General features: G+C 43.3%; 1 protein-coding gene across 10 annotated transcripts in view; it reads left to right on the forward strand.

Moving 5' to 3' along the window:
* The first annotated feature begins 1,516 nt into the window (after positions 1-1,516).
* The window catches only part of TBC1D1 (TBC1 domain family member 1), a 113,868-nt gene continuing 102,604 nt past the window's right edge, over positions 1,517-12,780 (forward strand). The window contains exons 1-3 of one of the 10 annotated variants that reach the window (XM_037391031.1): positions 1,517-1,841; positions 2,454-2,670; positions 9,299-9,803. In XM_037391031.1, coding sequence (XP_037246928.1) covers positions 9,387-9,803 — 417 coding nt within the window. In that variant the 5' untranslated portion in view covers positions 1,517-1,841; positions 2,454-2,670; positions 9,299-9,386. Of the gene's footprint in view, positions 1,842-2,106; positions 2,671-3,246; positions 3,342-4,546; positions 4,688-9,298; positions 9,804-12,780 lie in introns of those variants that run through there. The other 9 variants (XM_037391039.1, XM_037391051.1, XM_037391060.1 and 6 more) reach the window with 9 other exon arrangements.

Genomic DNA, 12,780 nt, shown 5'->3' on the forward strand with positions numbered 1-12,780 from the left:
CATGAATGAGTTCAAGCACAGTCTCATTTCTTTCCCAGCTATCAAAGAGGAGGAGGAAGAAAGGATTCGTAGCATTCTAGTATTGACTTCTGTTATCCAAAGATTACCCCAAGCAGCAAGAATTAGTCCTGTAGGATCCTTATCTGTTTCATTATCACCTTCTGGAGGCAACAGTGAAGCAGTAAAGAAAATCTTCTTAAGCTCATTGGTTGGTAATTGGGAATGCATGAGCCTCAGCTGAAGTGCAGGAGCTGTCTGGGTGGGGACTGCAGTTCACCATCTTCCAGAACACGATTACCAGAGGCATGCAAGTGCTTAGGGCAGCATCGGTTAAAATGAGCAAAAGAACACACTTGTCTCAGATACTGTGTTTGGTGGGTCATAACTGGAATGAGAGCATTGTCCTTAGCTGTGATGGTTTAAAAACACAAGTCAGGCATGGTTTACAGAGAGGTGGCATTCCTATTCCCAAGGAATGTAAAGGATGTCACTGAAAAAACAAGAGGCGCTCATACCTATTCCCACATCTGAAGGAGAAACAGAAAACCATGAACTAGGTACAGATTGGGAACAAGTGCTCTGAGGGAACTGCTCACACTTCGATTCATGTATCAACAATCCTATGAAAGTACACCTAGCAAGCAAAAGCCACATAGATACAACCACCATACACTTTGCAAGGGCTGTGCTTACATACCAAACTGTGACTTGCTTTTCATAATCTAGGGCAACATTGTGCTTGCATTTGACAGCTTACTTGACTGTTTCCCTCACAGCGGAGCACATGTGCAGCAGCTGACCAAACTTCTTTGAGAAAGCTTCAATTCTACAAATGTGCTCGGGCTAAAAGTAAGTAAATCAGTGGTCTTACTGTCAAGAAGACTTGAAATCAATTGAGTGCAAAAGTGGTTTGCAGAATGGATATGCAGGGTGCCCTGATCATCTGGAAAGAGCAGAGGAGTATAATTAAGTCTCCATTCACTCTCTGGCAACTGAACGACTAACTAGCGCCAACTCTTACAGGCATTTCATATACATACACATATACGTGTGCGGCTTGTCGTGCAGGGAAGAAGTGGGAGGCAAGGTGCGAAGGTGGTTCGGGGAAGGTGAGCCCACAGCCGGCTGCCCACAGCCGGGGCTGGGCCCAGGCCCGGGGGGGAACGCGACGGCTGCAATTCCAGGTGCGGGACGTTCCAGTTCCCCGAGCGAACTTCCCGCCTTCCCGCCTCTGCTCGCCGCTTCAGCTAACCTGGCCGCCAGCCCGCGCTCGCCAGCCCAGGCGGCAATGGCTTGTATTCTGCGGGAGATGAGAGGCTGTGACAGGCGCGCAGGGGAGCGCCGCCGACATGCTCCTCCAGGGGGTCGAAACCGGCCGGGGCAGGGGGCCTCAGCTGCCCGCTGTCGCGACGTGGGCGCCCGTCTGTCGCCGGCTGCCAGCCGCTGGCCGCCCCTGGCGGGCGCCTGTCACTCCCGCCCCCGCCGGGCCGGGGACCCGCCGCCTGTTGCTATTTTTACCCGCACTGGCTGGGCAGCAGGAGGGGGGCGGCGAGCGGTAGCTGGTGGTGCACTGCCCGGCCCTCCCCCGCCTCCGCCCGTCGGCAGGTAGGGGTGGGGCGGCCCGGCCCTAAACAGGAGGCGGCGAGCAGCCCCTTTGCCCGGCCCGGCCGGTGCCCTGAGGCGCTGGTGTGGCCTCCCCGCCTCCGGCCCGGCGTCCGTCAGCGGCTCACTGCCCCGCTCCCCACAGCGGGAGGTGGGCAGGCGGCGCCTGACAGCCCGCGGGCGCTGCCCGCCGAAGGCATTTCCTTGCGGCGAGCACATCCTGCGGCGGCGAGGCGGCGGTAAGCGGCGGCGGCCGGGCACCCCCGGCCCCGGCTCCGGCTCCAGGCCTGGCGGGGGACGGCGGCGGGGGCCGCTGTGCCTCCGCTGCGGGCCGGTCGGCGGGAGCAGCGCTGGTGGGGCCGAGCTGCCTTTCGGGAGGGGAGGAAGGAGGAAGAACGGGGTTTAGCTGTGAGGAAGTGAAAGAGTTGAGGAGAGAAACGAAGCGACCCGCCGCGGGGGGCGGCTGCGGGCCGGCGGGGCTGCTCCGTGCGCCGTATGCGGCCTCCGGGTGGCGGCGGCGCGCGGCCGGCCGAGGGGAGCGGGCTGTGAGGCGGGGGCGGCTCCGGGCCGGGGCGCCGCGCCGTGCCTGTGGCGCGGGTAGGGCGCCGTGCCGCCCTCCCACCTCTCGCGGAAGGGTCGCGCCGTCGGTGGTGAGGGAGCTCCCGGGAAAGTCGCAGCACTTTCTCTGGGGACAGTATTTCTGTGGGGCGGCGGGACGGGAGCGGCCAGCTGTGGCAGGGTCTTGGGAGAGCCTGTGTCTCGTCAGGGTAACAAGACCCGCTTGACTTTAACCGCTGATGCGCCCCGGTCTGCGTTTAGCTCTTTTTTTCACTCTCGCCTGCACTTTCCAGCCATCGGTGCAGAACCGCGCGGTGTAACTCCTCCCGGGACCTGCTCCTTCTTGAAGCGACGCAGCGGCTCTTCCTGTGGGGGTGACACCGGCCTCCCCGCGGCAGCGGTTGGGTTGGACCTTACAATGCCCCACACTGGCGCAGCGTTGTTATGGCCCTTTAAATTCGCCTACTAAATTAACAAGGGAGCGATCTCTCGAAACAGCGCTCATGAGAGGTATGAAACAAATGTGGTTATTTATAGTTCAGTTCGAAAAGATCGAGACCTTTGTATGCTGTGTTGTATTTGGGAGAGAGGATAATATGGCAGATCTGCTGTCGGAGCCTTTAGCAGCGCAGGTGATAGGATTTGTGCCTGCTCTTAAGCCCAGAGAAATCAAGGAACATCGTGGGTCGAAGTTAATAAAAATACACATCTCCTGAATAGCAAATACCTGTGAGCTACCGATGAATATGATTATACTTTTAACACCTGTAAGTGCCGAAATGGAAATTTGTCACAACCTGTTTTATGGAAATGCTGAAAGTCATAGGTAATGTGCAAAAGTAGAAATGCTTGCAGGTGAGAAAAATGACAGGCTGGAAGGAATGTGAAACACATTCAGTGATACGTGGATGACTTGATGCTTTTTTTACTTTATAATTTGATTAACTGAAAAGTTGGATGTAAGTATTTTGGCTGCCGATATGCAATTGAATTAAAAGGAATGGCATTCAGAATGTAATTTACCTAGCAAGCTTTCTTTTACAAAGATTTTCTCAGTGGTAGAACAGCCCAATTTTTTTTTTTCAGGTCTGTATGGGGCTGACATAGAAGACCTCAGTCATCAGCATATTAATTTCTGTGGGCTCTATTAAGGAAATAGCAGCAAGTGTCAAGGGCAGCAAGTGAGCAATTTTCTTCATTTGATAGTTGATTATGAACTTGTATGTTTGTAATCAAGAATATAGTACCATTTTGCTGGACCATTTTTTTATTAATAGCCGATTTAATTTTCTTAACCTATTTGAGAAGTGACATAAATACTGGCTGTATTGGTAAATAATTAGGTGTGATTATTACCACAAAACCAAACTACTTGCTCAGAGTACATGGTGGAACATTATTCAGGGCCATGTCTGAAGCTGCTGACAGAATTGAAAAGTATCTTTTAGAAGTCAGCATTTAATGAATGGAAAATAAGAGTAATTTTGGAGTCAAATTGACTTCTGGACTTGCCCACAGCAAGCCATTGCTCCAGAAGGAAACAGCAGATAATAAGTAGCTATGGGATAAAAAGAATATCCTTGTAACAGAAGGGTGCATCATGATTCCAAGTGCAAGTTTAAGTTAAATTAAAACTATTTGAAAACAGAGAGCAACCTGTGGTATGATATCAAACAATCTTATTTCACAGTAGAAGCCAGGCCAAAAGTGTTGTTTGAAGCCTCAAATTAAAAAAAAAAAAAGATAAAGCTTGCAACTAGCAGCCCTATAGAATGATCTAATGGATGCTGTGTTGTGACACCAGAGCAGAGCAGAGTGTCATTTCATGTATGTTGATGGAAGCATAAAAGGACCAAGAGGTCACTCAGCAGTGACATATCATGACATACCTAACACATATTCTCATTTGTATTTTTCTATATATCCTGCTAGGTGGCTAGAGAAATCTGTTGGCATGAGTGAAGACAATGTAAGTCTTGGTCAGGGGTCAAACAGAGAGGGAGAAGTGGTGTTTAGTTTCGGCTTGCGTTCCAGAGCTTTGGCTGCAGGCCAGGGCTCCTCCTAATCCTTAAGTAGTATGATATTTCTGCTAAAATAATTGGTGGTGAAGTGCAGTCAGTACCAGTGCCCCTGATTCCATTTGCAGGGTTCAGCACTAATGCCACGCACAGAAGAGCTGAACCAGTTGTTTTTCACAAGACCTTGCTGTACAGTTGGAAGTTTTGCTTAGCTTCTTGGAGGGGAGAAGGAAAGCTGATTTACAGAAAAAAACCTTGTTGTCATATCGGCAGCCTGATGTGGAGTAACTGCACCGTTGCCTCTCATAAGAACTGCAAAGGTTGAGGAGGCTGGGGTTTTTCTGTTCAACAGCTCACAAGTCAGACTCATTTAATCATTGCTGTGTGGAAGTTCTGACTGCTTCCTTGCTTGACCCATCTTCTGAACTTGTCAGTTCTGCTGTGGATTCATGCACTCCAACTGCTACCAAACCAGGTGAAGAGCTGAAGGAAAGTGAAGGATTGCTTAGGTCAGTAGTTACCTGTGTTCTGAACAAGAGTCTGAAACTTTTGGCAGCATGTCTGTATTGAATTTAGTCCAGTTCGGAAGAAACAACAGAACAAGGATAACTCTTCAGTATTGTTGTAGTTTCTGCTTTATTTTTATTTGCGTTCTTCTGGCTTAGAACAATCTTTCTCCCTTCTTTGCCTTTTTTTCCTGTATTATTTTCAGTCCATCCCAAATCTGCCTGCTTTTCCCCTAGCTGCCAAAAGCTGTTTTCCAGTGCCCCACACTCCTAGGTTTTTAACACAACTTGTTCTTTGTACCCAACAAGATTTTTGTTCCTAACCTCAAAGCTGACCTGGCCCCATCTAACCAAATGGCACCCAGAGCCTGTGCTTTGTCCTGGTGATAAAGTCTTTGCTCTCATGAGAGTAGGTGAGGTTTGAGGAATGCTGTCTTGCATGATGCACAGATGCTTAGAGATGTACCTTCATACATGGAAGACCTGGAGTCCAGAGTGGCAGAAGTACTAACTTTTGTAGCTGTCCCCTTCATGCTGTCTGGCCATCACCCTGAATTCTCTCTGAAGGCATCCCTTTTAGTTTCTGGTCACGTAAAAAGATGAGAATACAACTTAATTTGGGAGCACAAGAGCCTGATGTGTATATACTTTTATAAAATGCAGTATCAGATTTTGCTAGATTAGGACAATCGGCATAGTGTTACATGCTTTCTAAGAGTGCTCCCCGCTTGTGAGAAGAGGCTTGATTGACCACAGTGAAAGAGCAGTTGAGGACAAAGTGCACATGTATGATCCCATGTGTCTTTCACACTAGTGAGTCTGTCTGGTGTCTCCTAGTTATAGAAGGTGGTGTTACATTTATTTGTGTGGTTTGTGTAAATATCGTATGTGCTGCAGCTTGCCTGGCTGTTCTTACGCTGATGGAGCAAGTACAGCTAAAACAAAGCAAGTTAAACAGTGGCAACATTAAGTACAGTTTGGTGAATATTAACATTTCCCAGACATAACAAAGCTGTTAGCTGGGGAGTGTCACTCAAGTTTGTGCAAAACTCAGCTGTGAGTGCAAAGGTAAAGGAGATCCTTCAGAAGATGCCAGTGGAGAGGAGAAAGAGGATCTGTCCCAGTTATGCCCATGAGCAATGGGAGAATGACTGGAGACATTCAGCCTATGTGCGAAGCAAATCCTGGCAGTCTTCTCGCAGCCCAGATTAACGGAGCTGAATGGCACTTAAAGCTGTCAAGGGAAGTTTAGGTGGAAGAAGACAGTGGGCAGCTTTACTTTTATACCTTTTCTGTTCCCTCTTGGATTAAAGGGGAAATAAGCATTCACTTTGAAGAAGCTGTTTTTGAGTTAGAGGCAGACGCTTGGGAGGAAGAGGAAGCTTGTTAAGCGTACTGTACTAATATGGATGGTAAATGGGTATGGCACTTGCACAGCCAAGTTTTTTAGATGGGATGAACTGAGTGGTGGCAACCAGAGATGGGTGAAGGTGCCAGTGTTGTGAGTGGTGTAGTCAGGGCAGACATGAATGGATTCAGAGCACAGATAATCTTTGGCCACGATGTATGCTTAATTTTATGGCTGGAAATAGGCCTGCTGAGATGAACAGTACTATTTTTAGGTCTAAATTAAGCATGTACATAATACCTCATGGTCATGAAGTAAAACCTAGTCCTTGGTGTAAACTTACAGGATGTTAATGCTGGAAGCATGCAATTGGTATAATTTCTGGTGGGATTTGCATGTAAACTAAGATAAGGATGAAATGGGGGGGAAACAAAGAAAGGATGGCTGGAAAAGGGAGATGAAACGTACAGAATGATATGGGTTAGATAAGAAGATCTTCTGATGGTACTAAACTTGTGCTCTGAGAAACTGCACTTTTAGCCACTCGTAATGTTAGGAAAAAACCCCTAGCTTTCTGACTTCTAGTTAACTGTTTTGATTTAGTATTAACTGTTTTTCTTTAGAAATAACAAATGTGGACATTGGCATATTTATGCTGTTGACTTTGCGAGGTGTTTATTTTGTTAAAATGAGATGAATGCCAAGAAGCTTTGCATTTATATTAAATACATTCCAGCAGTACATTGTTTGTTTAAATATGACAGAGTATCAATCTGGTTTTTTTACATACTGTTCAGTCCTTAGAGTTGGTATGCAAAGTACTGTATTAAATTGTGATATTTATTACTACCTGAGGCTGCAGTGCCTTGAAGGTCTGGGGTAAAAGAGCATGGTAGTGGTGGTAGTCCAAATGAAACTTACTTTCCTTGAAAAGCTGAATTAAATGGGGATGATACTGTTTATTTTTACATGCACTTCATTTAATTCTATTTTTTAAAGAAGAGTTCTGACGAAACAATTGAGAAATATGGTTAGAAAAAACGTGGTCATCATCCATGCAGTAGCTCAGTTTTCCTGTTTTCAACTAAGAATAGAGTTGTCTTAGGCTTTCTTATCCTGATATTATTAAGTATGCCACTAAATGATGAGAATACTAAAAGCTGAAAACTCAATTTTTATGCATTTTGAACTACACACCTTTGTAGTTATGAATGAATCCAGTCTTCCTTGCAGTTGGTGAGCTATTTTTCATTTTTGCAGTTAAGAAGAAAAAATTTGTAATAGTTCAGCAAAGGGACCATTTTGATTCTCTTTTGACACTGACAGATGCAAAACTATAATGGTAATTGTGTTTAGCAGTCTGTGTTGATAAGGTGTAAAAATGCTTCCCGAAGCCACTATCCTATATGATCCAATGCATTTGTATTCATCTTAAAGATGGTTGATTTCTTGTTTGTGAAGCAAAACAAAACACAAAAAAATGGAAAAAGAGCTGCAGTATAATTGAAATGTGGCATACAGATTCTGGATTTTCGTGGCCCTTTTTCCCATACCTCCCACACAGACAACACACACAGATGTTTACAAAAAGGCTTTTAAAAAAATTGTTCTGCACATCTAGAATGCTACTTATGATGTCAAATAGTGTCTTTAAAACCTGCACTATTGGATTCTTTGGCTAAATTTGGCATCCTTAGAACTGGTAGCATTGCTACAGAGTTCATTTGTCAAAAGATGGAAAAGTTTCAAAAAAGTAAATGTACCCAAATGTGGTTTCTGCAGTTCTTTTGTTTTTACAGTTTGCCGGTTACTGCAGAAACATTTTTTCCCACTCAGACATTTGCAAATTGGTTGCATTTTAAACACTTGTTCAGTTAATGAATTTCCATCTTGAAGTTTTTTTAAATCCTAGAATTTCCCTGATTTTTCAACAAGGTGAAGCACTGTTAGAAACTCAGTTTAAAAGTATTTTTACAAGGAGAAAGAAAGGACAAAGTTTAATGAAAACTCATGAGAAAAATACTGTTATTTTTGATCATGTTTGTAAATGAACAAAAGCAAGAAATACTGTGGCAACAGTAAACCTATGTCATTTATTGAATACTTGCTCAAATATAATTTAAAATGTTTCGTAAGAAGTTCTTGGGACTGCTCATGTTGTTTTTAATATGTCTTTTCATGGGAAACTCTCAGGAGGCTGAGGCTAAACAAGTGTCATGGCATTTAACCATAGGCAATTATAGGCCTGTCAGCTTCTCATCAGTCTCACACAAAATAATGTAACAGCTGAAACCAGGTTCAATTAATGAGGAGTTAAGACATGGCAGTATAACAAATGCCAATCTGTGTGTTTTCATAGACTGTATTTGCAAACCAAAATTGATAGAGAAATGAAATTACTGGATTTTATTACTATAAATACTAAAATGTAATAACAGTAGTGGTAGTAGATGCTAGGTAAAACATGGTTATAGTAACTTAGTTCCTTTTGATATTTTAAGAAATGGCAATTATACAGTATCAATGTGGCAAACATTAAATATTCCTGGCTGACTGATAGGCCTTAAAACGCAATCGTGAATTGTGAGTCTTCACCTGTGTTTTAGTGGGATGCTGTAAGGATTGTTGCTTATCTCTGCTATCTGACAAGTTTATCAGTGAACAGTTGACTGCTGCTAGCTCTTTCAGATGACAACTTCTGGGGTGTTATTTAATGAAAGAGTCTGGTTTGTAATAGCCCGTGATCACTTGGCAAACTACATGCAAGGAAGAAACTCCATGTTAGTAGCCAAATTCTTAATCATCTACCTATGAACAAGAAAGATGATCTCTTTTGTTTTCAAATGTGAAGGTGCCTCAGCAAGCACTGACTTCAATTATCATGAAGGTCAGAATAGCTCAGCTGAGTTCTTTCTGTGAATCTAGGATTGGAATAGGCCAGTGTGATCCACATGTGCCTGCCCATGAAACAGACACAGGTCAGAAAGAATGTGCGTTTTTGAATTTAGTTACTTACTGGGTGATTTAGCAAGGGTTGTAAAGCGACTTTTAAATCAGGACTGACTTTTTTCCAAGCAACATATTTAGTACTATTATGTTCGTTGGACCTGAAATCATAAGGCCTGATGTAGGGGAAATGTACTAGATGGGTCATGGTAGATGATCATTATGTCTCTTCTGATGGTAAGCTATTATGTATTTGTGTTACTGATAGTTCATTTTTGATACAGTTCCAGCACCTATATAATTATTTCTTCTCCTTTCAGAGCTCTTCAGTTCCTTAATCAACGGAACCGTCAATCCATGGAGCTGAAATATTGGTGAATTAGTCCAGGTTTCCTAAAGGACTGTAAAATGGAGCCAATAACATTCGAAGTTAAAAAGTATCAAACATCTAGTGATTTCTCTGCAAGTTTCAGTCTGCAGCTCGTTGGTTCTCTGCCAGTGCATTCCCTAACCACCATGTCAATGCTGCCTTGGATTGTGGCAGAGATCCGGATGCTCAGTACAAAGTCTTCCAAAGAAGAACCCACCGTCAGCCAAATCAGACTTTATGTTTCACCAGCAAGTCTGCGATGTGAACCAGACACAGGGAAAATCCAGCAGTGGGATCCTTTGATTTATTCAAGTTTGTTTGAATACAAACCACAGCATGTCCACAAACTGATTCACAACAGCCATGACCCAAGCTACTTTGCTTGTCTGATAAAGGACGGAGCAGCAAATCAGCAAAGTATCTGCTATGTATTTAAAGCTGATGATCAGACAAAAGTAAGTAAAAAGAAAAAAAAGATGGAAGCAAGCAATACTGGAGTTGCTTTTGTGCTGTTTGAAACCTTTCACTACAGTGTAAGATCACTAAAACTTGCCAATAAGCATCACTTTACTTGAATTTCTCAGTATGTGAAGTGATCTACAGGATCAGAGCCTGAGTTTCATTGGTTTACAGAACACTTTAATTTGGGATGTGGGCTGAAATCCTGGCCCTCAAGTCAGTGAGAGTTTTTCTGTTGATGTCACTAGTGCTAGGATTTCACCTTTAAGTCACTGTGAACTTTATCTAATCCTGCGGTCAGACCTCTCAAATTTCTGTTTTTCTGAGTTGAGACCTATGTGACTGGGAAACAGAGATACCTCCTCTTGCAGGAGGAGGAGGGGGTTTGGAGCATACCTCCAACCACAGGACACTGTGGAGACCTCTTCCTAGCTCTGTAATCCACAGAGCCTGGCAGGTAGTGTTGGAGAGTGGAAGAAAGCAACAGCGCAGTGCTGGAACTGTGATATGCAGGCTTGCTGCTGCATGGTGTGAGGCAGGAGTTGGGTGTGCACGTCTCACACTGTGGGTGAGATATGGCGCAGTCTGCAGTTCCTAGGAGCAGGTTGTGTCCTTGCTGAAAAGGTGGATTAAAAATAGTTGCGCTCTTCTTTTGTTTGAGAATAATGTGAGGCAATAACTTGTGAATGAGTAAGGTGAGTAGGATTTGGCACAAAGCTATTGTGATCTACTGGGGACAAAACAGTGACATATCTTTCACCTCTTGAGTGTAGACTCCAGTTACAATGCTGGAAAACAGCATCCTGCTACATGCTGCTTGCCTGACTCATGGGAGATGTCCTGCTTAACCACCTTGGAAGTATTATGTGAATATACACAGCACATGGGATTTATGCCAACCTGCCCAATAGCAAAACATTGTGTAGTTCCAAATCCATGGTCCCAAGCTTAGAGCTCAAAACATATGGAAACAGCTTTAGTTAAATCCCCCCAGATAAGAAGGCAGTTCCGGTAAATTAGAAGGCAAATATGTTGTAAATCATAAGCATTCAAGTGAGAAATGCTGTCAAGTTAAAATGTCAAATGTATGTGAGGCAGCAGGAATAATGAGCAGATGTTTCAGAACTTGGCATTGGATAGAAGTTAGTAAATGCATTTTGCAGTTTGCTTATGTGTTTATTTTTGCCTGTTATTTTTATGGGAATATAGTGAGTACACAGCACTGATCACCTCCAGTCATTTTCTTTTGCAACAGAGGATTGAAGCACTTCCTTTGTGTTTGATCAAATTCCTAGACATCTTTGAAATGAAAAAGAAGGAAGTAAGTCTTGAGTTAAATTTGTAGCTGTCTACATGTTTTTGGAGACATCACCCAGAATTTTTTGATACCTATTTTAACTGCTTAGCCCCAGATTTACACAGCTATCTGTCATTTCAAAAACTACCCTCTACCTGGTCTCTTAATTTGCCCTGATTGCAAAGATGATTTCTCTTGACTTTTTTGCAGGCTAGGTTCTTAATTTGGAGGTAGACATTCCATTTGTGGAACTATGTTTCAACAAATCTTACCTTCTGAAGTGAAGCCCTGCTCATTTTACTTAAATTCAGTGAAATTTCCGATTAATCTACCTTTTAAGTAAGTCCCTTATGCTTTATAGGGTGTTGTTACTCTGCTCTGAATATTGTCACATAACTCCTTTTAGCTAATTGCTGCTTGTGTATTTATCAAGAGTGAACTAATGCTACCTGTTTTGCAGATACCCAACTTGAAAGCATAGGAGTGTACTGTATACTTTTGTTACAAGTTGAGGGAGCTGTCTGTTAAAAGCAAGTGAGTTGAGATGAAGAATTTTAGCACTATGTTGCTTCATCGTATGTTCAGCTTCAGAAGAAAAACATTTTAGAAATTGGACCTTTGCAGCCTGTGTGACTCAGACTCCTGTGCTGGCAGTCTTGCTCCTGAAGGCTCTTTTTTATCTATTTGCTTCAGCTCTGTAAGAGGGACACAGTAGTCCAGATAGGTTTAGTCACAGTCTATGTGTTCATAATAACTCTTCACCCAGCCATCTTGGACATCCTGACTTCTGTGGTAATTGCACTTCATCTATTTAAAAAACAAAACAAAACAAACAACAAAACAACTGGTTACTAATTACAATAATATTGTCAATTGCAAGAGCCACAGTACTTTGTATCTGCATGGATAAGGATAAATCTGTAGTAGAGATTTGACAAAGAGTTCTCAGGTTAGGTCAGGTCTGACTGAGGATATGAAGTAGAAGGTACTTTGTAGGTATGCAAATAAGTCCCCACTTTAGGATAAATAAATAAAAAAAAGAGGGCAGAAGGATGTTTGTGGGGGAAGTAGAGTAGGAAGGTTAGTATGTTAAGATGAAAGCAGGTGAGCAGAAGACTAAACAGTCAGTAAAGGCCTTTGAAGAGGAGGACAAGAAACTTGAACTTCATGCAGACAGAGGAATAGCAGTGGAAGTGGTAGAAAGTGCAGAAAACCAGAAATGGTCAGGTCAGGCTTTTAGCTCAGCTTTGCAGATAGACTGCAGTCCATTAGCTGTAGTTGTGCTCCTTTATATTTACAAATTGAGCAACGACATACTTGATTAGTGAGAGATTATTTTACTGTTTAATACAAAAGCATTTTTTAACGCTAAAATCTAGAAGTGATGGGGGTGTGGGAACACATGAATGTTTTTCCTGCATATGAATACAGGGCTTTTAAATTCATTGTTGCTCCATTACCAGAATATCCACTTTAGAGAAGAAATCAGTAAACAGGTAATTAATACTAAATAATATCAGGATTGTTTGCAAGGAACTATTTGTTCTGCTTCTCTTTAGAAGTGAAAGAAAAGGCAGTGCCCTATCATGGGTCTTTGTCTTCACTCTGTAGGTTCTTGTGTATTTATTTCCATTGGGTCGTCATGGCGGTACACAGCTCACTTCCCCTACTGGTAT

This window comes from Falco rusticolus, chromosome 1, assembly GCF_015220075.1.
Source record: "Falco rusticolus isolate bFalRus1 chromosome 1, bFalRus1.pri, whole genome shotgun sequence".
Taxonomy (NCBI): Eukaryota; Metazoa; Chordata; class Aves; order Falconiformes; family Falconidae; genus Falco; species Falco rusticolus.